Source organism: Capricornis sumatraensis, chromosome 17 (genome assembly GCF_032405125.1).
Source record: "Capricornis sumatraensis isolate serow.1 chromosome 17, serow.2, whole genome shotgun sequence".
Taxonomy (NCBI): Eukaryota; Metazoa; Chordata; class Mammalia; order Artiodactyla; family Bovidae; genus Capricornis; species Capricornis sumatraensis.
Window position 1 is genome coordinate 64,128,577 of NC_091085.1, and position 24,455 is coordinate 64,153,031.

General features: G+C 47.9%; 1 protein-coding gene across 1 annotated transcript in view; it reads left to right on the forward strand.

The window, feature by feature from the left end:
* Window positions 1–24,455, forward strand: part of KSR2 (kinase suppressor of ras 2) — a 439,453-nt gene that overhangs the window by 85,423 nt on the left and 329,575 nt on the right. The window contains exons 2-3 of the mRNA XM_068990000.1: window positions 2,877–3,017; window positions 6,686–6,836. Of these exons, the coding sequence (XP_068846101.1) occupies window positions 2,877–3,017; window positions 6,686–6,836 (292 nt within the window). The remainder of the gene's footprint in view (window positions 1–2,876; window positions 3,018–6,685; window positions 6,837–24,455) is intronic.

Genomic DNA, 24,455 nt, shown 5'->3' on the forward strand with positions numbered 1-24,455 from the left:
AGATGATGAACGTGGAAAACTTTGTTGTGCCAGAAAGTAAGGAAGTACTCCAGGAACGATGGGGATGCGTCAGAGTGTAGTTTTTCTTCTTTTCTTCTGTGTGGTTTTCCGTACCCGTGTAAAGATAACTGTTAAACCACTCATACAATAAAACAACAGACAGACAGGAGAGTTCTACAGATGTCTCAGCTGAGAGCCTGGCTCTGAGTTCTCAGTAGGTCAGACCCTATTCATTCAGAAATAAGTTAGAGAAGAAAGACATTCTTTTGGACATTTTTCTATTTTAACACTCGAAACAGATTCCAAATGACAGGTATTCTAGGTACACTGGCTTATTAATGTGATTATGGTGCCTGTTATTGCAATGGAATGTGGGCTTGTCAAGAATGGCAACTTTCTCTTTGTTAGCAAGGTGAATAAAATTAATGTTAGCTTAAAAACCACTTTTCTGATTTCTTCCAATGCACTTCAGTGCCAGGCAGCAGGAATGCCCTGGCAGCTCCTGGCGTCTCTGGCACCCTCCTGACAGTTCTAGAGGGGAGTGAGGGCTGTCTTCTGAGTGCTTGCGAAGGGAGCCTGGGGAGGCTTTTCTGTGGCCCAGCCCGGCTCACTTGTTATCCCTGATCCCAGTGCTCTGGCCAGGCGTGGGTCACCAGCCCGCCCTGCAGCCCAGGGGTGGTGGGTGGGTGAGGCCAGCCTCGTCTCAACCATGTGAACTGGGAGCCAAAGAACTGTCACGCGAGTGTATGTCCCTCGATTCTTTGTCTCGTCACAACAAAGATTTGGAGTGACGGACATTAACGCCCCCTTGGCGAGTCACAGCTCTCAGGTCTTGGATAGACCGTGTTATAGCTCTCAGGTCTCAAATGGACCGTGTTATAGCTCTTAGACAAATCAGTGTTACAGCTCAGTGTTACAGCTCTATTTTATTTGGAAGATAGCAGGAAAATCCATCTTTGAGGCGTGAGGGCACGTTGATCTAAAGACACGAGGAGAAGAGCACCCCAGCGCATGGGAGAGGGAGCGAGAGAGCTGGCTCTGGCTCCTCTGTTTATATGTTCATCTTTCCCTGGGCCTGTCCTATGTAAACTGGGCCAGCCAGGAGTGTTGTTTGTTTTACCTGAGGTCCTCACTCCAGTCCTCGGACCTTCTTTTGTTTCATTTTCGCGGGCTTTTCCCTTCCCTGTCTGTGGCCGCCGTTTTGGACTGCTTTTCCCTGTTCTACCTACCTAACAGAAGGAAGGTTCCCCCCAAAAGAGACTCAAACGGTCTTTACCAAAAGGAGGGCAGTGCTCACCAGCTGAACAGAAACACACGCCTGCTCCTGTCATTCCTTGCTCCAAATTATGTGATCCTAGAATTCCAGAGGGCTTCTCTGGTGGCTCAGTGGTAAAGAATCCACCTGCCAACATAGGAGATGTGGGTTCGATCTCTGGGTCTAGAAGATCCCCTGGAGAAGGAAATGGCAACCTACTCTAGTATTCTTGCCTGGAGAATTCCATGGACAGCGGAGTCTGGCGGGCTACAGTCCATCGGATCACAAAGAGTCGGACAAGACTTAGTGACTAACCAACAACAGAATTCCAGGACTGTCTTCTTGATAAATATTGATTGACAGGTGCTTTGAAATGTCAAAGGCATTTATATACCTAAAGATTTTTATTTTTGTTTCATTGAGTTATCTTTATTAAATAGATTTTATATCACAAAGATGATAATATACTTTGGGTAACTATTGAAACAAAGCAAAAATATATAGAGAAATGCAAAGCCATTTTTTGTCACCCCATCTATAGGGCCTCCCCATCCCAACTTAGCAGGCTGGGGGGTGTGTCTTGCACACTTTATCCTCTGCTCATACATGCCTATTGCCTTTCTTTTGTTAATGTTGTTAGCTTTTACAAAATAGACAGTTAAAAAAAAAACTTGCCTTTTTCACGCCATGGCATCCCTCTAGAAGCATGAGTTCAGGTCCATCTCATTTTATTTTTAAAATTTATTTGTTTGGCTGCTCCGAGGGGCATGCAGGGTCTTAGTTCCCCAAGCAGGGATGGAACCCGGGTCCCTCTGCAGTGTAATCACGGAGTCTTAACCACTGAACCACCAGGGAAGTGCCGGGGTCCATCTCATTTTAAAAGTATTTATCAATTTGTGAATATCTGCATGTGTCTTAAGATTGAAATAATACACGAGTTAAACAAAGGTTCCTCTCGCGTCTGCTACCCACCCTCCCTCATCCCTTCCCTAGAAGATTAGAGATCCTTCCAGAGAGTGTCTGCGTTTACAAAGATCTACAAATGTAAAATTTCCCACATGAGTGAGAGTATTTTTTTTTTTAATTTTTATCAGCGCGTCTTGCCTCAGTACAATAGCATGCTTCCTCGCTTTATTCTACAGCTGCATAGAGCTTCTTGTGGGCCTGTATCCTCATTTATGAAGAGTCTCCTACATGTGACCCCTTGGGGTGTTTGCAGTCTTTCACCATTGCAAACAGATGTGTAGGAAGTATCCTTTTCTGGTCATTTGCCATAGGATGAGGGGTCTGAGAGAGAAATTCCAAGAAGTGCAACTGTGAAGGTCAAAGGAGACCTTTGTGCAGCGGGGGCGTGGATGGATACAGCCCAAGTCCCACAGCCCCACTACGCGGGAACTTTACACGCCTCGCTCCCCGGCAAAATATTGGAACCTGCCTGTGTGTCCATCTTCACCAACACAGTTGGGTCCTGAGTGGAAACTGGGTCTCACTGCAGCTGAATGGGTCTTTAAAATAGAGCTGGATGGAGTTGGGGTGGGAGGGAACGCTGGGGAGATACCTGCCTGTCCTCCTGTGGTAATACCTCTGAGACGTGTCCTCTGTTCCCTGTGTCTCTCCGCAGAGCAAGCTGGTGAAGTACTTCAGCCGGCAGCTGTCCTGCAAAAAGAAGGTCGCCCTGCAGGAACGCAACGCTGAGCTGGACGGCTTCCCCCAGCTCCGGCACTGGTTCCGGATCGTCGACGTGCGGAAGGAAGTCCTTGAGGTGACCGGAGGCGACCCCTGCCCCATGCCCCTTATCGGCTGGTAGCCAGCCCCCTCAGGCAGTGTGGTTTTGGCTGTGTCTGGCACATAGTAGGACTTGAATATGTGTGGGATGAAGATGCAGAGCATCTCTGATGCTCTGAATGAATGAAGTCAGTGAGAAGGTGTTCCTAGGGACTTCCCTGGTGGTTCAGCGGTTAGGGAGCCATGCTTCCACAGCAGAGGGCACAGGTTCGATCCCTGGTCAGGAAACTAAGCGCCCACACAGTGTAGTCAAAGAAAGAAAGAGTGTGGTTCTAGAGTCAGGTAGACCCTCTTTCAACTCTGCCACTTAAGGACTCGCTTGGTGACTTGGGTCAGATCATTTTACCCCTTAGATGGGTGCTGTCCAGCAGAATGTTCCACTATGATGGAAATATTTCATATCTATGCAGCCTGATGCAGTGGCCACCAGCCGGATGTAAGCTACTGAGCACTGGAACCGTGGTCAGTGCATGTGACTGAGGAACTGAATTTTTAATTGTATTTAATGTTCATTAGTGAGGCCAGTGGCCACTGTACCAGGCAGCACGGTCTTAAGACATTAGTTTTCTCTCCTCTTCTTAAGTAGCTGGTGTGATAAAATGAGATAATCTGTGTAAAATGTTCAGACCATAGTCTGAGACCTAATTGTACCCAGGAAATGTCAGCTTACTATTATTATTGTCATTGCTGTTGTTGAAAACTTAGGAAGTAATGGGTTTTCCAGTGACAAAACCAAAACACCTGTTGTCTTGTGTCCACCCTCCAGGGTGGACCACATCCTTAAGGTTTCAAGGGTGGTGAGATTTCCTTACCCTCTGGGATCTTGGGTCCCCACAGTTATTAGTGACTGCGTGGAACCTTTCCACATTCATTGAATCTTCAGGGCCAGGCATAGTATTGAGGGCTTTACATGCAGGCTCTCAGCTCTGGAGAGTGTTCAGACCCTCACGATGACCTTTGAGGTTGGTCTGACTGTTACCCCATTGTACCGAGCAAGGAACTGAGGCTGGGAGATGGAGGGACTTGCCCTGCTAGTGAGTGGGAGGGACTAGCAGGAAAAGCCAGCTCAGGCAGACTCCAGAGGGTGAGGTGGGAAGCACGGTGGTTTCTCCTTGTTTTCCTGATGTGGGGGCCTTTCTGAGTGCTGGGTGTGCCCCTTGCCTGCAGGGCCAAGTGCCGTTTCTCAAGGCACTCCCTGCTTCCTTCTCGGAGGGGTCTGAAAGATCCTCTTCTGCCTTTTGTCTTTTTTTAGACCTCGTCCTCAGTGTAATCTTGCCTGAACCCACCGCATCTAACAGTTCTGAACTGGGGACGCAGGACCTCCCACGTTTCCCCATCCTCTCCATCCTCCCCACCCCATCTTGCGCCGGCGCACCAGATGGCGTATGCGTCTGTGTTTCTTAGTGTCATTCCCAGATGGTGGTTTCTTGTGAACATCCTTCAAGTGAAAGGTCTCACAAGAGTTCAAGCAGTACATTTTATTTGCTTGACCCTGTATACACTTTTCAGAGGCTTTTGGAACCATTTGTTTATCAAATGAGGCGAATAAGACGGAGACTAATCTTCAGGGGTTGAAAACTAGTGGCCTTCTGTCTTATCTTGTATCTGATGCACAGATTATTTTTTGTCTGAAAAATTATTTTTGAGCCCATATGTAAAAGTTGAAAGAGTTTGCATTAAAAACCCAGGTCTTTGACTTCTCTTGAAAAATCGGAATTGCTGACGCACAGAACTGAATTTGTCTGGTGTCAGTCTGCCCCTTAGGAAACCGCAGGCGAGTTTGCAGCTTTGTTCATTTACATTTACCTGGGCTGCAGGTGCTTGAGCTCAGGCTCTCACTTTAGTTTGTTGGAATAAACGAAGTCCAAGGCCATCCACCAGGCGGTGTGGACGTAGCAGGGTTTCCAGCTCTCTCTCTGCAACTCCCGCATATGTCCACAAGAGGGCCACCTTCTGCGGAGGAACAGGCACTTTAGAGAACGCTCCCAAGAGAGACTGCCTGGGTTCAAACTTACTCACTGTGTGACCCTGGGTAGTGGGCTAACTTTTCTGAATTCTAGTTTCCTATTTACAGACTGGTGATGATGGTAAAAGTACCTGCTTTATGTGGTCTTTGTGACCTTGAAAGAAAAGCACTTAAAGTGGTGTAACATCTATTTCGTTTATTATTGTTATATCCAACAGAAATGCTTCTCCTCTTTTGGCTCAAGCATGTTAAAGCCTTCTGCATTTTTTTCTGTCATTTTTCCTTTTGTGATGTGTGGGTGTGAGCTATAAACTTTAGTGTAAATTGAGTATTTTGGAGGATACATAATAGGATTAAAACACGCAAGTGACTCTTGCAGCAAAGTGGAGAATTCTTTTATGTTGTGAATCATCCCTTCTAAATGTATCTCGTTTTATATCAATACTTCCAGATCTTGGTCCATCACCTTTCTTAAAGTGGCGCTACCCCTGTAACAGTCCCTATTTGAGAAAGCGTCTATGTGACTCATTACTGTTCTCTCCACCCCTGACCTAGTGAGTTGGAAAGGCACTGACTGGGTTTCAGCTTTTGCCTGGCAGCTTTTTTTTTTAATAGAATTTTTTGTGCCGATGCGGTTTTCATCTTTCTGTTGTAATACATAGATATGGCCACAAGAGGGCAGAACTACTCCACAGTAGTGCCTCAGAATCGCCATTCTTTAATATCTCAAACTCTTTCTTTCAAAATAAAAATAATACGTAAAAACACTGGTTATCATTAAGTGCTATAATGTGGAGTCTAGTTTTTGTGAATACATAAACATAGAAATTGACAAATTTCGAGGTGTGTCCGTTCTGTAGTGTACAGAGACACACGGTTTGGGGGAGGGGAGTGGTTGCTGACTGGTGAAGGGACATCTGACCCACACATTTATACTCGGGTATCTTCCTTTTCTTTTCCCAGCCCTTGTCTTCAGAGGTGTCCTTTTCCCCCACTTTGTCTTAGGTTGCAAAATCATGCCTCTAGTCGGGCTCAGACACAAACCCTGTTTCACTGACAGCATTGAACCACCCACAGGGTTCCAGCCCCCATTTCCCCTTAGGGCTCCTGAACCCCCAATCTGAACCCTATAATGTGTGTGGCTTGGAAAAAAAGAAGCAGGGAATGGAGACCAGCCATCAGGAGACTGGGGCTGTCTGGTTTGCTCTGCTCTGAGGTTACCTGGGATTTGCAGCAAGTCAGTGCAGTCCAAGCCGGGCAGGAGGAATGCAGAACCCTCCAAGATGAGTAAACTGGAGCCTTACCCATAAGGAGTTCAGGAGCTGGGTAGGCAGACAGACAGGTAATTAACGGCTACCATTTACAGAGCTCTCTAACGGTGTGGATACATAGCATATGAGCATATGTGTTACTTTACAAAGCTCATGAGCTTAAGATTCCCATTTTACAGGTGAGAAAAGTGAGGCTCAGAGAGGTTAAGTTATTTGCCCAGGGTCATTTAGCTACCGAGTGGCAAGGCTGAGATTCAGATCCAGGCCTGTCTGACTCCAAGACAGCAATCCCAAGCAGACGTCCACCCAGAGTCTGGCGTTCCGCTAGGTACCACTAGAGGACAGCATGGAGGCCTCCTCTCAGGGCGCTTCGGGTCTGGTTACCCTCCTCTCTCTTCCCTCCTCTAGGAGATCACCCCGGGCCAGCTGAGTCTGGAGGACCTCTTGGAGATGACAGATGAGCAGGTGTGTGAGACCGTGGAGAAATACGGGGCCAACCGGGAGGAGTGTGCCCGCCTCAATGCCTCCCTCTCCTGCCTCCGGAACGTCCATATGTCAGGTGAGCAGACCCATGGGGATGGACACTCGTCCCCAGCATGCGCCGTCGTTCCCGCGGGTTCCTGTTCCCGCACCTGCAGGCCAGGTTGAGGCGGAGTCGGTTCTGGATGGTGTGTGCCACTCATGAGCAGAGGAAAGGGGCCTGGGGTTCGGAGCCAGAGGTGGTCAGGGCAGCTGCTCTTGCCCACCCTTCTGAGGTCGTTCGGCATTTGGTTCTGGATAATTAAGGTCCAGATATGGAAATATTGGACGTGTGTGAAAGTTGAGGGGTCTTGTTACTTTAGACATTGTGACGTGCCTTTGTATTTAGGCTCAGCATCTAACTTATTTTCTTACATAAATAATATAAATTCATCGTAAAATAAGTTGAAAAAATAGATAAAATAGCAGCCCCAAGTCCCCACCCTCTACTGTTATCGTTTTGGTATAGTTTTTGGTGTAATTCTTCCTGACAAATGGGTATGTATGTAGTGTCTTTAAATGGTCAATGATAAAACCATGAAATTAGGGCTAGCCATACATATGATTTTCAAACCTACTTTTTTCACCCAGCAAAATAAGCTCTCACTTGTTTTATCAGTTTGAGGTCCAAATATATTGTCACCTTCCGTTGCTATTTCTCATTAATTGCTCAAATCTCTGTTTGCCCTGATTAACAAGACATCAAAAATCGTCCTGACTGCGGCTTCCTGCTTTCCTCTAGTCTCATGATTTTCCCACAATTTGCGGGGCCTTTTCAGTCCTAAGAGATCAGCTCTGCAAACATCAAGCAAAGAAAAGCATTATTGGTCCACCTGCGCTGTTGTTCCAGTTCCTGCCACAAGGAGTCACTGCTGAGCACCAGTCTGGCACAGTCAGGTGGATGTTCATAGGTGCCCTCGATGGATTCAACCTGCAACATTTGACGAGCATTTATCGAATGACTGTATGTGCCAGCAGGGCTCGGTATATGGAAGTGGACAGAGAAGAACATACTTGAAGCAGGTCATTGGGCCAGCTCCCCCACAGATGGCTTTTTGTGTTCTTTCTTGCTAGCGGATTCTAACGATGGCTACAGTCACCATCAGGCATCCCTGAGTTGGGGGCTGTCTTGCCTTGAAGGATATTTGGTGGCTTTCCTGGCCTCTGTCCACTAGACACCAGTAACACCCCCTGTCACGACAAACAGAACCATCTCTAGATGTTTCTAAATGTTCCAGGGAGGGTGCACAATTATCCCTGGTTGACTAACTATAAAGGTCATGTTATTCTTCACTCTGGTACAATGCTATTGACTCACCTAATATTTGCATAGCTAAGAAAGGCGCTCAGCGCAGACAAAACCTGCTTCAAGGTGACTTCTCTCCCCCTGCTGTGAGAAGCAGGTGGCAGTTTTCTCACCCTTAAAAAACTGCACCGAATTGCAGTATTATATCACAAACATCTTCCTCTGTCAATAAATGCATTTGCTGCTCATTTTTAATGCCTGAATTCTGCCACCATTTATTTCACCCACCTCCTAGTTCTAGAGAGATACGTTGTGTCTGTTTTTTCTCCTATGATAAGCATTGCTGCAGTGAACAGTTCTGAGTGTTAACTTTAGGTACGTCCTTGGTGATCCCTGTAGTGTGAATTCATATGAGTGGGGTTCCAGCAAAGTATGTCCATATTTTAAAACTTCTGGTGAACCTTGCCACATGACCTCCCCAAGATTTGTGCCAGTTTTTGCCTCTCTCCAACCCCTACCCCCCTACAATGTATGAGAGTGAGCATTTGAGGTTAGGTTCTTAATTGCTTTTCAGAGTTAATATCTTCTCTTCAGAACTGTGCTGCTGAGTTTGAAAAAGTCCTTATAAATGAGCTGGACCCCAGTTCCTCCTGAGAAAGGGGTTTATGTCACTTCGCCATGGGCTGGGCCATCATCCTCTGTAACATCCTGGGCTGGCTGAGATTGAGAAGGACTCTAGCCTGGAGTTTTCCAAAACTTTTTGATCACGATGCACAGGAACAAATATGACTTATGTTGCAGCCCTTTCAGCTCAGTTCAGTTCAGTTGCTCAGTCGTGTCCGACTCTTTGCGACCCCGTGAATCGCAGCACGCCAGGCCTCCCTGTCCATCACCAACTCCCTGAGTTCACCCAAACTCACGTCCATCGAGTCCGTGATGCCATCCAGCCATCTCATCCTCTGTCGTCCCCTTCTCCTCCTGCCCCCAATCCCTCCCAGCATCAGAGTCTTTTCCAGTGAGTCAACTCTTCGCATGAGGTGGCCAAAGTATTGGATTTTCAGCTTTAGCATCATTCCTTCCAAAGAAATCCCAGGGCTGATCTCCTTTAGGATGGACTGGTTGGATTTCCTTGCAGTCCAAGGGACTCTCAAGAGTCTTCTCCAACACCACAGTTCAAAAGCATCAATTCTTTGGTGCCCAGCTTTCTTCACTGTCCAGCTCTCACATCCATACATGACCACTGGAAAAACCATAGCCTTGACTAGATGGACCTTTGTTGGCAAAGTAATGTCTCTGGTTTTGAATATGTTATCTAGGTTGGTCATAACTTTCCTTCCAAGGAGTAAGCATCTTTTAATTTCATGGCTGCAGTCACCATCTGCAGTGATTTTGGAGCCCCCCAAAATAGAGTCTGACACTGTTTCTACTGTTTCCCCATCTATTTCCCATGAAGTGATGGGACCAGATGCCATGATCTTCGTTTTCTGAATGTTGAGCTCTAAGCCAACTTTTTCACTCTCCTCTTTCACTCTCATCAAGAGGCTTTTTAGTTCCTCTTCACTTTCTGCCATAAGGGTGGTGTCATCTGCATATCTGAGGTTAGTGATATTTCTCCCGGCAATCTTGATTCCAGCTTGTGCTTCTTCCAGCCCAGCATTTCTCATGATGTACTCTGCATATAAGTTAAATAAGCAGGGTGACAATATACAGCCTTGATGTACTCCTTTTCCTATTTAGAACCAGTCTGTTGTTCCATATCCAGTTCTAACTGTTGCTTCCTGACCTGCATATAGGTTTCTCAAGAGGCAGGTCAGGTGGTCAGGTATTCCCATCTCTTTCAGAATGGTCCACAGTTTATTGTGATCCACACAGTCCAAGGCTTTGGCATAGTCAATAAAGCAGAAATAGATGTTTTTCTGGAACTCTCTTCCTTTTTCCATGATCCAGCGGATGTTGGCAATTTGATCTCTGGTTCCTCTGCCCTTTCTAAAACCAGCTTGAACATCTGGAAGTTCATGGTTCACGTATTGCTTACACACATGCAAATACACAAACACACGTGTACACATTCACATACACAAGGAAGCAGTCTCCATTCCTACTGTGCGTGGCATTTTGCACACTCTTTTCTGGTATATTCCATGTCATTTACTGAATGCTGGTGATGACCCACCACTTTGACCTCACACCCCGCTTTGGACTTTGAGCCACAGTTCGAAAAGATGTTGATGTTATTGATCCTCCTGCCACCACCAACCCTTCCCAGGCAGCTTAGATTCCTTCAACGATGCCCTACCTCTGATGCCACCCTTTGAGCCACTGGGTCCTCTAAGGGCTGTGCCCATGCCCAGATTCTTCCAGCACCAAGGTCAGCTTGGAGAGAACCTCAGTGCAGTAAAGCACTGTCCACTCAGCTCTGAGTCTCTCTCTCTCTCTTTTTTGCTGCACCTTGTGACACGTGGGATCTTAGTTACGCCACCAAGGATGGAACCCAGGCCTGCTGCATCGGAAGGCAGAGTCTTAAGCCCCGGAGCGTTGAGGAAGTCCCTGAGTCTCCTTAATATCAGTATTGTACTTTACTTCTGCTCTTCGTTGATGTTATGGTGCCACCTTTCAGATTTTAATTTAAACTTTTTTAAAGAGTGTTTTTTTCCTAAATGGATGCCTCTCTTCCTTAGTAGACTTAAAGCTGTGAGAGAACAGGGATTGTATCTGTTTTTGTTTACCATTTTATTCCTAGCTATATAGCTAACCTGTAGGAGGGACTCAGTAAATATCTCAATACACCTTCTGCCCTCATGTAGCCCAGGAAAACTCCCCAGTGCCTGCACGTACAGGCTCTCTTATGGATGCCAGCCTCCTCAGATTTCAGCTCCCTTCTGGAAGCCCACTGTTCACATTTCCCCCAACAAGTCCTAAATACCCAATTAATCTATTAGTTACTGAGGGTTTCCTAGATCAGGCATGGATTTCCCATCTCGACACCCAGCTCTCTGGCTAGAATTCCATCCCCCTTTGTCCTCCTGATGAATCCCTGCTTATCCTCACAGCCAGCTCCTGCCTCTAAACTTCCACACCTTACTGAGTGAATGGATGAATGAATGATTCTACCACCAACTGACCGTGTCTAACAGTGACTTCCAGCGTCCTTGACTCACGCCCTCATCTGACCGTTACGTCTCTGAAGCAGACGCGGTTGGCCACATGCCCTTCACCCCTCTGTTGCTGGCAGCGGGCCCAGGTTACCTGCCTGTGGTGAAGGAAGTTTGGGAAGACCACCTGAAGTGCTTGCTACTCGTCTCCACCAGGGGGAAGCAGTGAGCCACCCTTCAACAATCCTTGCTTTACGTTCTCTTCTCTCGGAAATTACCATCGGTTCCGTGAGGCTTCAAACTCTCTGGGGAGCTGGATGGTTCCTGCCATTTCCTCCACCCTTCACCTTAACCAAAAATGTATCCCAAACTAGAGGAAAACACACACACACACACACACACACACACACACACACAAAACACACGTGAGTCTTTCCACCAGATTCTTGTTTTTTGAGGGTCATACCATATTCATCTTTGGTATCCCGACGTCTCAGCCAGAAAGCTGGAGCTTCCAACAGTCAGTGAAATCAGATATTTAAAATTCTGGTGTGTAGTGGGGACTCAATGTGTGTTTGTTGAGTGACTGAAGGAATAAAAGTTGTGTTGAGAAACCCATCTGGAAACCAAGCTTGTGGAGACAAGGGAGCTTTCTGTTTGGCCAGGAATGAGTGTAATCTCTGCCTCTGTCTCAGAGCATAGGGGCAGGTTGATTTTAGGGTTGTTAACTCTAATCTTAGTTTTTCTCCTTGGGTTCTGGGGCTCTCTTTATTTCCAGGTTCCTTGGGAACCTGGAAAGCTTAACCCTTTCATCTCTTCTCACAGTTTGTTAGATCAGCTTTTGCCTGACACCAAAGAATACTCAATCCTCCCTTCAAGCTCCAAGAACCCCGAAGCCAGGGTGTCTTAACCTTTCCTTATCATATTAGCTGTGACCTGAAACCAGAAAGCATTCATTCGCTCATTTAACAGAATTTATCAGTGCTTCAATTATGCCAGGCACTCTCTGAAAACACGTGCTTAGATATATGTCTTGGTGGAGTTTACATTCTAGCGGGGGGAGACAGGCAATAAATTATATCATAATAAGCATGTACATTATAAAGTGTGTTAGACTAAGAGCTGTGGGGAAAATGGAAAGTTGAGCTGGTGAAGGCGGATCAGTAGTGTCCCCTGGGAACAGGGGACAGCTGTCATATTAAAAAGAGTGATCAGGCAGGCCTCCCTCCCGGTCACTGTTTTCCTTTCCAGGGTCTCCTTAGTTCTCAGTTGTCTGCTCAGAGTATGGAACCTGGCATCAGACAAACCTGTCAGCTGGGTGACTTTGGGTTTGGTACCTCCTGATTCTGAGCTTAGTTTCATGAGTAGAGTGGAGATGACGATCATTTCCACCCCACTGACTTTTGGGTGGATTACAGGAGATGATGCAGGCAGTGAGAGACGCGAGTCTGATCCCTTGGTTGGGAAAATCCCGCCAGAGCAGGGCACAGCAGCCTGCTGCAGGATTCTTGCCTGGAAAATCCCATAGACAGAGGAGCCTGCGGACTACAGTCCATGCGGCCTCAAAAGAGCCAGACATGACTTAGTGGCTAACGCAAGGGTGGAGGTGATGGTCGTTTCCACCCCACTGATTGGGTGGATTGCAGGCACTGATCAGGCAGGGCACTGTTCCCGGTCTGGGTTAAGTACACTGTTGGTTTCACTCTCATTATTGCAGTAATTATCACCGTCCCACACCCACCATCAGCACCATTCCTGCTTCAGTTCCCATGATCACCGTCGTCGCCATCACCATCATCACCAGCGCCATGACCACCACTACGGTCACTGGAGCCTCTAGCCTTTCTCTGCCCCCAGCTCACTTTCCTCCACCTTCTTTCCATTCTCTCTCTCTCTTTTTTCCTTCCAAAGGGACCCTGGGCTTCCGTTTTCTAACTCCACTCTCTAATTCTTTGTTTATCTTCCCTCTGAGTCACTGTCTTCCTCAACCTTGATGATTCTTTAGAACCTATTTCCCACTTTTCGCTGGCTTGATTGTTCTCTCGTGGTGGCCCACCTTGCCCTGGCTAAAAAAATAAAAATGAAAGTCCAAGCTATACCCCACTGCTGTGGTCACTATAGACCTGAGGTCCTAGGGTGAAACTGATTTCGCTGCTAGGAGAGTATGTTCTCGCCATTCTTCCCACCCTCCGCCCCCCAGCTCCCTCCAGCCCAAGGCTTGAGACCTTGGATACAAAGACCACGGGCTCCCTTCCTGAAATTTCCTTTCCTGAGTCGTAGCTGCCTTACCAGAGGAAAGCCTGGTGGGGGCATGGCTCCGATGTCAGAGTGCTGTTGCCATGGCTTTCTTTCTCTTTTCTGAGGCTTCCTCTTTCTCTCTATGCTGTTTCTTGGCTTTTTGATTATTTTCAGCCTAATAATACATGATCACTTGTGTCTTTACTTTCCTAAGGGAAAAACCAGGTTCAAGATAAAGGAAGACCTTGCTTTTCTCCCTTTTCCTCACCCCTCCCTCATGTACATGTGTCAGGCACTCACTACACATCTGATACTGTGCTGGGTTCCAGGGCTTGAGGACTCTCTCGGAACTTCAGCCTGGAGCTGAGACCGAGAGGAGGAGGAGGTCTCCTGATGACTCCGGGGTGGTGGCATCATGTGGAAGTGTGTTGCTTCCACAAGGCAGCATGGAGCATCCCAAGCATGGAGAGACCAGTGTAGGGCTGGCTCACTGGGAATGCTGGGGAGAGAAATTGGAGCTGGGGTCAGACAGAGGGCAGGCCAGCCCTCACGGAGGACCAGGGCATGGAGCTTGCGTGGCAGGGTTTTGAGTTGAAGATGCCTGGATCCCTTGTCTAGTTTTCAAACAAACGCTGGCTGCGGATTGGGTGGGTGGCTCGGAGTGAGATGCCAGAAAGTGTCAGAGGAGCCCAGGGGTGCCACTGGCAGACAGGTGTCCTGGGGGCTTGCTTTCTTGAGCACCCACCCCAGCTCCTCCTCCCCTAAAGGTTAGGGCTTGGTGGAGGGTCAGAGAACTGGCAGCCAGGAGACAAACAGGAGGCAAAGTGGTCCCAAACTAGGACAACCTCAGATGCTCTCCGGTTTCCGCGCAGTTTGGGGACTGAATGAAGCCCACCAGGACCCCGCCTTCCACTAGAGCCTTCCCTCCACTGGAACAAAGAGTAGGCGCCGTCTTGACTGCCCTATGGTTTCAGTTGCTTCTGACTTTGGGAGGGCTGGGCAGGGTGGCGCAGGATGAGCCGCCCCTCCCATAGCCCCCAGGTTTGCTGTGCTCCAGTCCCAGTTTGTCCTCCAGAGTCTTGTTTCGTGGGTTTTCAGGAATCCCTGGAAACAGCATGGCCCCGTGTTAGGACTCGATGCAGGTGACCAAAACCTAACGTGATCACCCTCATGCAGACACAGCTCATTCATTCACCCCTGAAATTACGATTGAACGTCACAGCGGGGGACTAGCGACACAGTAGTGGGCATGGCGAGCCAGCTCCCATGGCCCTTGTTGTGTTCTAGACCTGAGCCATCCATTACAGCAGCCACTAGGCTCATGTGGCAAATTAATATATTCATTAAAGTGAAATAAAATTAAAATGTCCCTTTCTCCATGGCACTAGTCACTCTTCAAGTGACCCATCGCCACCTGTGTCTAGTGGCTCCCCTATTGGAACAGCCCCGGCTTCTAGGCCATTTCCATCATCACAGAAAGTTCTGTTGGGATGCTCTGCTCTCGAATATACAGAGAGAAACAATAAGCAAGAGAAGTGACAAACGGTGATCAGTTTTGTGCAGAGAATTACAGGAGAGTGCGATGATGGTGACTCGGTGGCTGGTTCTGGTGGGGAGGCCACAGAGTGTCAGTCAGGGCTCCGCCAGAGAAGCAGAGCCCCAGGGCAGCACCCTGTCCGGGGCCTCACCTGCCCTTCCCGATCCAGCCTCCTCTCCTGCTTTCTTGAAGGCTGCCTTTTGGCCCCTCTGTATAGCCCACTTGTTGCTTCCCCTGCAGTGACCAGCTCTGGCTTTTGTGGACCTCCCCACCATCCCTCTGAGATGAGAACAAAGAAAGCCTGGCCCCCTGCTGTCGCCTCTGATCAGCATCGAGGTTGTGCCCAGCAGGTGCTGAGCAGAACTGGGCACAAAACTGACCCTGAACTTGTACTGTATGGTCTGCGGGGGCTGAGCTGTTTGAGGATTGCGGTTCCACGTGCACCGCACTGGATGAGCCAGGTCAGACCCAGACAGACCGTCACATCCGTAATCAGATCACAGCTCCTCCGCCCAGGCTCTCCATGTCTTCACCAGCCCACCACGCCCGGCTCCCCCAACTTTGCTTTTCCTTGGAAGGCCTGCCTCAGGGTCTTTTTTCTGCCTGGAATGCACTACCCTAGTCTGCCTGTGGCTAATTCCTTGTCACTTGGGTCTCAGCTCAAACGCAGCCTTCTCCTGGTCCCACCTCCCTCTCAATCACTCATTTCTTCACAGTCCCTATCATAAATACAATGATTTTTTTGCTTAAATGTTTGTTTCTCTACCTCTTCTCACTAGAACAATGGTTCTCAGACCTGAATATGCATCAGAATCCCCCAGAAGGCTCTACCCCCAGAGTCCGTGGTTCAGCCAATTTGGGGCAGCACCCAGGAATCTGCATTTTTTAGCAGTTTCCCAGGGGATGCTGCTGCTCCTGGTTTGGGGCCTGCCCTGTGAGAACCACTGTGCTGGAATTGTCCCAGGGCCTGACTCAGAACCAGAGTGTCAGGAGGAGTTACTGAGCGACTAAATGAGTGACAGTCCAACGTAATGGTCACAGCAAACACTGCATTCTTGCCGGGCCAAGAGCTGTTCTGGGTAACTGACATGCAGCCTTAGCTTACTTAATTGTTTCCACAATCTCGTGAAGTCTACGTGATTCTATTTTCTGGTAAGAACACTGAGGCTCAGAGTCACACAGCAACTGAGTATCAGACACAGGGTTTGTGGAGAAGGAAATGGCAACCCACTCCAGTATTCATGCCTGGGAAATCCCAGGGACAGAGGAGCCTGGCGGACTCTAGTTGATGGGGTCGCAAAGAGTCGGACATGACTGAGCGACTAAGCGTGCTCCAGTGTCCTATCCTGGCATGGAATACAGTCATGGCTTTGGGTTTCCCAGAGATGAAATCAAATCAGCTTAGTGGAAGAGCTTACCCCAGAGAAAGTAGGGCATATCAATTCATAGACTATAAGAGGGAAGAGATTGCTAGTCCTGATGCCCTGAAAACACTGGTATTTCAGACTGCATGGTTAGTTCTTTGAGTGGCTGAATTGCTTTAATATCTAGATTTTATCTGAGGAGTCAGAAATCCCAAACCACATTTATTTTATATAAACATTAAATCCAGACCAGCCAAACAAGGAAAACACACAACACAGAGTTTGAACCTGGGTCCATCTGACTCCTAAGCTGTGGCTCCCTCCTAGGAGAGAGGTGAGAGCAGCTTTCCCCTTACCTCTGAGAGCTCCATGTGTCTCCTTCCATTTGCTCTGCTGAAGTGACTGCCCTTGGTGGGGGCAAGGGGTTGCAGGGATATAACAGCTTAAGCCAGAACAGAGATAAAAAGAAAGAACATAAAGCCTGAATGATATGTAGCCACCAAACTGCCTGTTTGCAGAGCACCTTCAGTTGTAGTAAGAACCCACACACAGATAGCTCCTTTCAATTCTCACAACCAGTTGAGTGGTAGGTAGGCAGACCAGGACGAGTACCCATTCCCCAGATGGGAGCACTGAGGAAAAGAGAAGGTTACTCTGAGCCACCCAGGATCTCACAGAGCTGGGACTGGAACAGCAACGTCCCTTTCCTGCTTCTCAGTGCAGAACCTCTTCTCTTGTCTGGTGTCAGGAGTTGGGTGGGGATGATGGCAGTGGCCGTGTTTCCCCTCCAGGTAGGATCCTGAAGCTGGGGAGAATGGGGTGCTGCCCCAAGCTGGGCATGGCTGGGAAAGCTCAGGAGTCCCTAGATCTGCTTCAGAGTCTGGGGAGACTCCCCCCTTTTCCTGGCAGGGTTAAGTCTGACTTGGTGACTATTTCTGCCCTTTTCAGCCGTGGAGGCATCCTCAGGTATATGAATGTGTTTGAAAAGTTCAGTAAATGTGCAGGAGGAAGGTAGAAAGGGCAGGGATGATGGAGAAAGATGTTATGATGTCATGATATTATTTGGAACCGAGCTATTTTCCCCTCCCCCTAAAATGTCCCAATATTGTGACAACACATTGCTGGAAACTGTGGGAGGGTTCTAGATGGTAATAGTCACGCTTTTTCCTCAGGTAGTTTTCCCCCCATTGTTTAATAGTAAATAAACTATTCACTATTTAAATAATTTTCCTGTTTACTGACTTATAATCTTATATGAGAAGTATCCAAGCTATTGTTTGGGGAAGGGAAAAACAAGGCTTTGTTTTAACCATAATTTGCATGTTAGTTAGTATTTTTAAAATGGATTCATAGAAGGAATAACGTCTGGAAGGAAACACTTGGATATTTAGCATAGTTTTCGGATTAGGGTAATTGCGATTTCTCTTCTGCTTGTCTGCTTTTTCTATCTTTCTGGGTAAGGAACAAGCAGTTGTGTAATTTAAACAAAAAAGGAAAAAATTCCTCCTTGAACCCAGTTTGTTTAGCTCTTTCTGTACCCACCCCTTCGGTTATTTCAACAGTTTCTTTGTTGATTAACCCCTTTCTTTGCTCCTGTTCAAAAGGGAAAACTTCCTGCTGCAATTTCCTGAAGTAAAATTCCTTGTAGCTTAGACAATTCTTGATAATGCCCCCAAAGCAATTTATATGCCACCACTGCTGGGAAGGCTTCCTAGATTGCCCCTTCTTCACTTTGCATTAATGATCCCACAGTTCTCATGTAATTTTTTTTTTAAGATTTTTTTAATGTGGACCATTTTTAAAGTTCTTATTGAATTTATTACATTGCTTTTGTTTTATATTTTGTTTTTTTTTCAGGCTGTGAGGTATAGGGTATCTTAGCTCCCTAACTAGGGCTCGAACCTGAACCCCCTGCATTGAAAGGGGAAGTCTTAATCACTGGACTGCCAGAGACATCCCTCTTGTAGTTGCTTTGATATAAAAGTCTTTCAGATTAGAAATTCCTCATTAGCAGGAGCCATCACAAATAGCGATGAGTTATTAAAAGCATGCTCTATATCAGGTATCGTTCTAAGCTTAACTTAGATAACTTCACTTAATCTTGAGAACTTGACCATGAGATAGGGAATGTTGTAGTCCCCAGTTTTCAGATAAGAAGACTAAGGAGCAGGGAGGTGAACCTGCTGACCCAAGGTTACATGAAGTGACTTGCAGGGCACCAGGATTTGAGCTTTGGCTGACCACAGGCTCTTTTTTCTTTCTCTCTCTTTTTTTTTTTTTTTTTGGCTTCTTTTGTTTCCTATAAATTACTTAACACAGTAGCAAAAGTACCATTGAAGCAGTTAACAAATACATGGAAGTAAAAGTTTCTCAGTTGTGTCTGACTCTGCGACCCCATGGACTATACAGTCCATGGAATTCTCTAGGCCAGAATACTGGAGCGGGTAGCCTTTCCCTTCTCCAGGAGATCTTCCCAACCTGGGGATAGAACCCGGGTCTCCCTCATTGCAGGTAGATTCTTTACCGGTTGAGCCACAAGGGAAGCCCAAGAATATTGGAGTGGGTAGCCTATCCCTTCTCCAGTGGATCTTCCCGACCCAGGAATCGAACCGGCAACTCCTGCACTGCATTGCAGGCAGATTGTTTACCAACTGAGCCATCAGCGAAGCCCTGAACAAATACATGAGCAGTCATAGTTTAATCATGGAAATGATGCTCTTGGAGGGAGAGGTTGGTGCATTTCTAGATTTGCTCCATGAGAGAGAAGTGAGAAACAGATGTTTTCTGCCTATATCACTGAGGGCTTGTGTGGTGGAGATAACAAACAGATAATGAAAGAGAATTCACTCTGAATCAGGGGTCACTGGCCAAATTCGGCCATCTGCCTGCTTTCGAAAATAAGGTTTTATTGGAACATTGCCACACCCATTTATTTACATTGTAAAATAAAATTCACATTTTATGTCAAGATAAGAAAAATTTGAAGATAAAAATGTTTTCTCTGCCCTGTGACCTCCCCTCTCAGCTCTACTGTGCTTTGCTTCTCTGCGTTATGCGGTGACCAACCTTCTCCATCGGCAGAAATACCTGTTCAACCATAAAAAGCAACATTCTCCTAGCATCAACAGGACAACACAAAGAGAACATTCCTTCTTGGTCTTAAGAGGCCACGATGATGCTTAGATCTGGATTGTGTAAGCTGTCAATAATGTGCCATTTAATGTATAGCCCTCTGTCTCAAAAAACTTACATGACTGTGCCTTGACTTCTAACAGGCAGCACAGTTCTTGGAACTTTCCAAGATGCCATTCTTGGGTTGCAATCCTCAATTTAACTCAAATAAAATTTTCCATTTCTTTCTTAGATCGATGGGTTAAATGTTCACCGACAACATATTATGTTGTCTATAGCTATTCTAACACAGCGATGGCAGAATGGAGACCATCTGGCCCAGAAAGTCTAAAGGATTTACCTTCTGGCTTTTACAGAGGAAGTTTGCTAATAACCCTTACTGTAAAAGACCAAGCAAGAGATACTGAGTGTTCTTTAAAACAAATAGACACATGCTGTGTATTTGATGGGACACTGATGGTGGAGAACTCTGCCACGAGGGTGCATTACTGTTTGTACAGTACAGCATTACCTGGAGCTGTCCTTTATTGAGCACTTACCATTCTAAATGCTCAGAGGAGGGAAGAAACGGCAGGAAGGATGGACAGGCCCAGAGAGGTTGAATAGCTTGCTCAGGGTCACACAGCTGCTACAGGATAGAGCCTGCACTCAGGCCTATGCCAGACTCAGTCAAAACACTTGCTTTCAGGGAACTTCCCTGGCAGTCCAGTGGTTAAGACTCCATGCTTCCACTGCAGGGGCCGTGGGTTTGACCCCTGGTTGGGGAACTAAGATCCCACGTGCCAATTTTGCTGCTGCTGCGTCGCTTCAGTCATGTCTGACTCTGTGTGACCCCATAGACGGCAGCCCACCAGACTCCCCCGTCCCTGGGATTCTCCAGGCAAGAACACTGGAGTGGGTTGCCACTTCCTTCTCCACACATGCCATGCGTTGTGGCCAAAAACACAAAACAAAATGAAACAAGCCCACATGCTTTTAATGCAGTGTCTTGCACGCTGACTTTTCCTGTCTGTTTCCTGCTAGATGTGAGGTTTGGGGGGCTGGGAATCACATTGTATCTCGAGTGCCGCCTCGGTTGTGCCCCTGGAGGGTCACTCTCATTTAGGGGGGTCTGCGGGTCTCTTTGGGCAAACATGTCACACCATCCCTGTAGGATTCTGAAGGCGGGGGCGCCTAGCACTCCAGGTCTCCCAGCTGCCTCCTTCTCAATTTGGAAAAGGAAACCCGAAATGCCTCCCTTCCCCCAGTAACACAGGCCTGTTGATGTGTCCACCCTCCACGTCAGCTCTGTCCTTGGGAACAGAGCTCAGTTTAGCTCCATCATCTGATCATCTTCTTTCTTTAGCACTTTTGTTTTTCCCTTCTCCGTCTGGTACTTTGTGGAGGAGAAATGAGGCGGACAAGCTCTGTAATCAGATACCAGGACACCCTCGGTGACAGCGACAGTTTGTTTTTCTAGCTCTAACTTCTAAAGACCTTCTGCCTTCATTGTCACGGAAGGCGGGGGTACTAAATGGTAGGCTGTCTGGTTTGCTTTAAACCTTAGGCTCCTTGCTTGAAAAAGTTAGGGTCAAATCGCTGGCTGGCTGGACACACTTGGATGGTTTTTCCTCCCTGTGTTTATTACCTTGGACACCATCCAACCGGGGCTAGTACGTGATGACTCCTGATGGCCACCAGGGGGCGCTGCCTGACAACCATCCTTTAGCTGAGCAGGGAGTGGGGGAGGGGGGAGATCTACATTTAAGGTGCAAACTGGAAGAAGGAAGTTCAGTCTAATCATCTGAACTTTCAAATAGGGAAAAAAATAGAGTCCCGGAGAGGAGAAAGCCCTGACCCATGTACAGGATGGAAGAATGTGGGCTTAATTCTGTGTTATAGACAGAGCATCCGGGCAGGCTGAGAACCAGGGGAACTTTAGTCCCTTGTCCCAGCTGGCCTTGTGTGAGCTACACAGCATCGGAGCAGCTCCTGGTTCCTGCCTGCTTCCAGTCGGCTCAGACGAGGTCTTGCAGTCACTAACCTTCCTACAGCCCTCTTGTCACCAAAGCTCTCGCCCCCCAACTCCTTGCCACACTGCAAGACCAATTAAGAGAAGAAAGTGATCTGTAAAGGAGGAATGCTGAAATGTAGTCTCCAAATAACAACGATTGGAGATGCAGCAGGAGCTCGGTAGTCAGTGGCCTCATTCCCTTGGGAGACATCTGGCAAGAGCAGGGGGCCAGACGTGGGGTAACTCTGGCCGTAAAGGAGCCTCCTGGAGGCCAGGAACAGGGTGGCCATGAAGAGAAGTAGCAGGACTTGCTTTGATCAAAATAATCATTTTAGCCTTTGCCACATGCCCGGCATGGAGATGTAGAGATTAAAAAAACACTCGGGCTACAGTTGGCAAGGGGCTGGGCTCCTGGTTTCCTCTTCTAGCCAGCCTGGCCAGGTTTTGGCACAGTCGGGAGCATGTGTGGGTTCTGAGCCTGGGGTGTGAGTTCTGAGCCTGGGATGTGAGTCCTGGCAGGGCCACTGGGCTGTACTAAAGCCAGTTCAGCCCCTTCCCCATCAGAGTCTCTGTCTTTGAAGAAACGGGCATGAAAACACCTGCCCATTCAGTGTTGTCGGGAGGAACGGGTGTGATGATGCGAGTTCCTCCCCCGTCAGGGGTTGCTCCCCTGCCCGAGCAGAACCGCACTTTAATCCTTTTGGCTGCAGTGAATCAGAAATCATATGAGCCAACTGAACGGGATGAGCCAAAGGTTTCCCTCTCTTCCCCAAAGGCAGGCTCCTCAGGAGCTGAAAGGTCCTGGGGCCTCAGAGCTGGTGAAGCCCACTTGCCGATGTGCGTGGGCAGCCAGGGGGCATGCCATGACTTCAGACAAGGCCCCGAATTAGCCAGAGCTAATGCCCCATGGATGGAGGGTGGGCAGTGCAGCCCGTTTTATCATTTTGGAGCAGAAAAAAGATAACCCATCACAGCCTTCTTTTCATACACTTGAGAGGTTGGAAAAGTTCTCTCATCATCTTTTACAGAACCATAAGACTCTTATTTATTCCTCCAAAGTGACCAAGCTTCTAGACTAAAGAAAGGGCTTTTAAGGCAGGGGATCTGTCGATTTCTACAGCGTTTTCCCTCACACTGCTGACTGTCTCCGGGCATGGGGTGGGAGATATTGCGCTTAAGAACAAAGATCATTGTCTGTTAATCCCATCGATGTCATGGTCACCAGATCTCAGGCCCCCAGGCAGGAGGTTTTCTTGGGCTCCTCAATGACAGCAGACAAAGGGCAGCTCAAGGTTCTCAAGCGGCACTGTTGACACGTCTGGCTCGATGATTCTTGGTGGTGGAGGCTGTCCCGTGCATTGTAGACTGTTTAGCAGCGTCCCTCCATGCCCTGAGCTTTGATGCCAGAAGCATCCATCCTCCAAACCCCTCCTCCTTCGTGAAATCCAAGATGCCTCCCAGCGTCCTCAGATGTGCCAGGTGGAGAACCGCTGTCTTGATTTCTCCGAGGTGCTCCAGGCTTCACCCAGCTGATGATGCTCCTGCTCAAATGATGGTGGTGATGATAAGGATGTCAAGGATGATGACAAGTGAAATATTCTGAGGCCAGATGAAAGCCAGGAAATTTTGTGAAGACTGAGGGTCTATAAAAGCACAGAAAACCGTAATTGAGTTGGACTTGGGCTTATCATGCCCAGAGCATCATTTTCCCAGGGGTCTTTAGTCAAATTTCCAGAAACCAGATGAAAGCCAGGAACCTTGATGTACCACCCTCCTTCCAGTGAGCGCGTGCGCACACACACACAGACACAGACACAGACACACACACACTCACATTCACATGCATAATCCTTCCCTCTCTCTCCCCAGGGACCTAGTTAAAACTTCCATCACTTCTGCAGGTAGACAGCTCTCGATGCCCTGACTTCACCGGCCGGGACCGCCTGGACCCGCCATGTGGCCTCTCTGTGCCTGTGTCTGTAAAAAGCCCGGGACAGGAAGGATGAGCATGAACCCTTCCCCCAAGATTCTGTGTTTCGGGTTTGACCTTCATGCCCGGCCAGTGAGCTGACAGCACTGAGCATGTCCCCACTCTCACCCACAGCTGTGTGGTTCAGACGGCAGCTTCCAGTTATGATGGTTGTCGTTAAGTGGATGCCTGAATCAGCTCAATGACACCTTGTGGGGATCCTTTGAACATAAGAAGCTCATTCCCACCCTTGCCCTCGTCTCTTCTGCCCTCTTCTGACACCCTTCCTGGGGGCTGGCTCCTTCCCACTATGTGCTGCCAGCTCTGGTGTGCTCTCACTGCGTGGAGTTCCTCTGATTACTTTCTCTGTCATTACTCGGGGAGCTCAGGGGGTGGGAGAACCTGGGGGGAGGGGCCAAGTGCAGCCCCAGCGAGTTCCAGGGAGCTTTCTAGAGGAAGGAACCAGCTACACGGAGTTCCGAGGATGGCAGGCTGTGTTTGGGCTTCTTTGCCTACTTCCCGAGTTGATTATTTTGTTTTATTGCCCACCAGTGCCAACTCTCAGATCTGCTCAGGGTGTCGTTGCTTTTTTTTTTCTTTCAAATCATCCTAGCTCAAAAAAATTTTTTTTTCATATTTACAATATCTTTTGGGGATGTTTTGGGGGCAGTATCTTCCTGAACCATTTTGTGTTGTAAAAGCTGCCTGCAGACTTTCAGTGCCAAAGTCAGTCATGCGCACGTTCTTTTTTTGGAAAGAAGGATGTATATACAGAAAATGGCAGGATCTGACCCAGCTTTATCCACTTTCCTTTGATCCCATGACCAGAAGGTGAAAGACGAATTTAAGTTAAGTTCTTCCTAAGCTTTGACTACGGAGAGGGCAATGGCACCCCACTCCAGTACTCTTGCCTGGAAAATCCCTTGGATGGAGGAGCCTGGTGGGCTGTAGTCCATGGGGTCACTAAGAGTCGGACACGACTGAGAGACTTCACTTTCACTTTTCACTTTCATGCATTGGAGAAGGAAATGGCAACCCACTCCAGTGTTCTTGCCTGGAGAATCCCAGGGATGGGGGAGCCTGGTGGG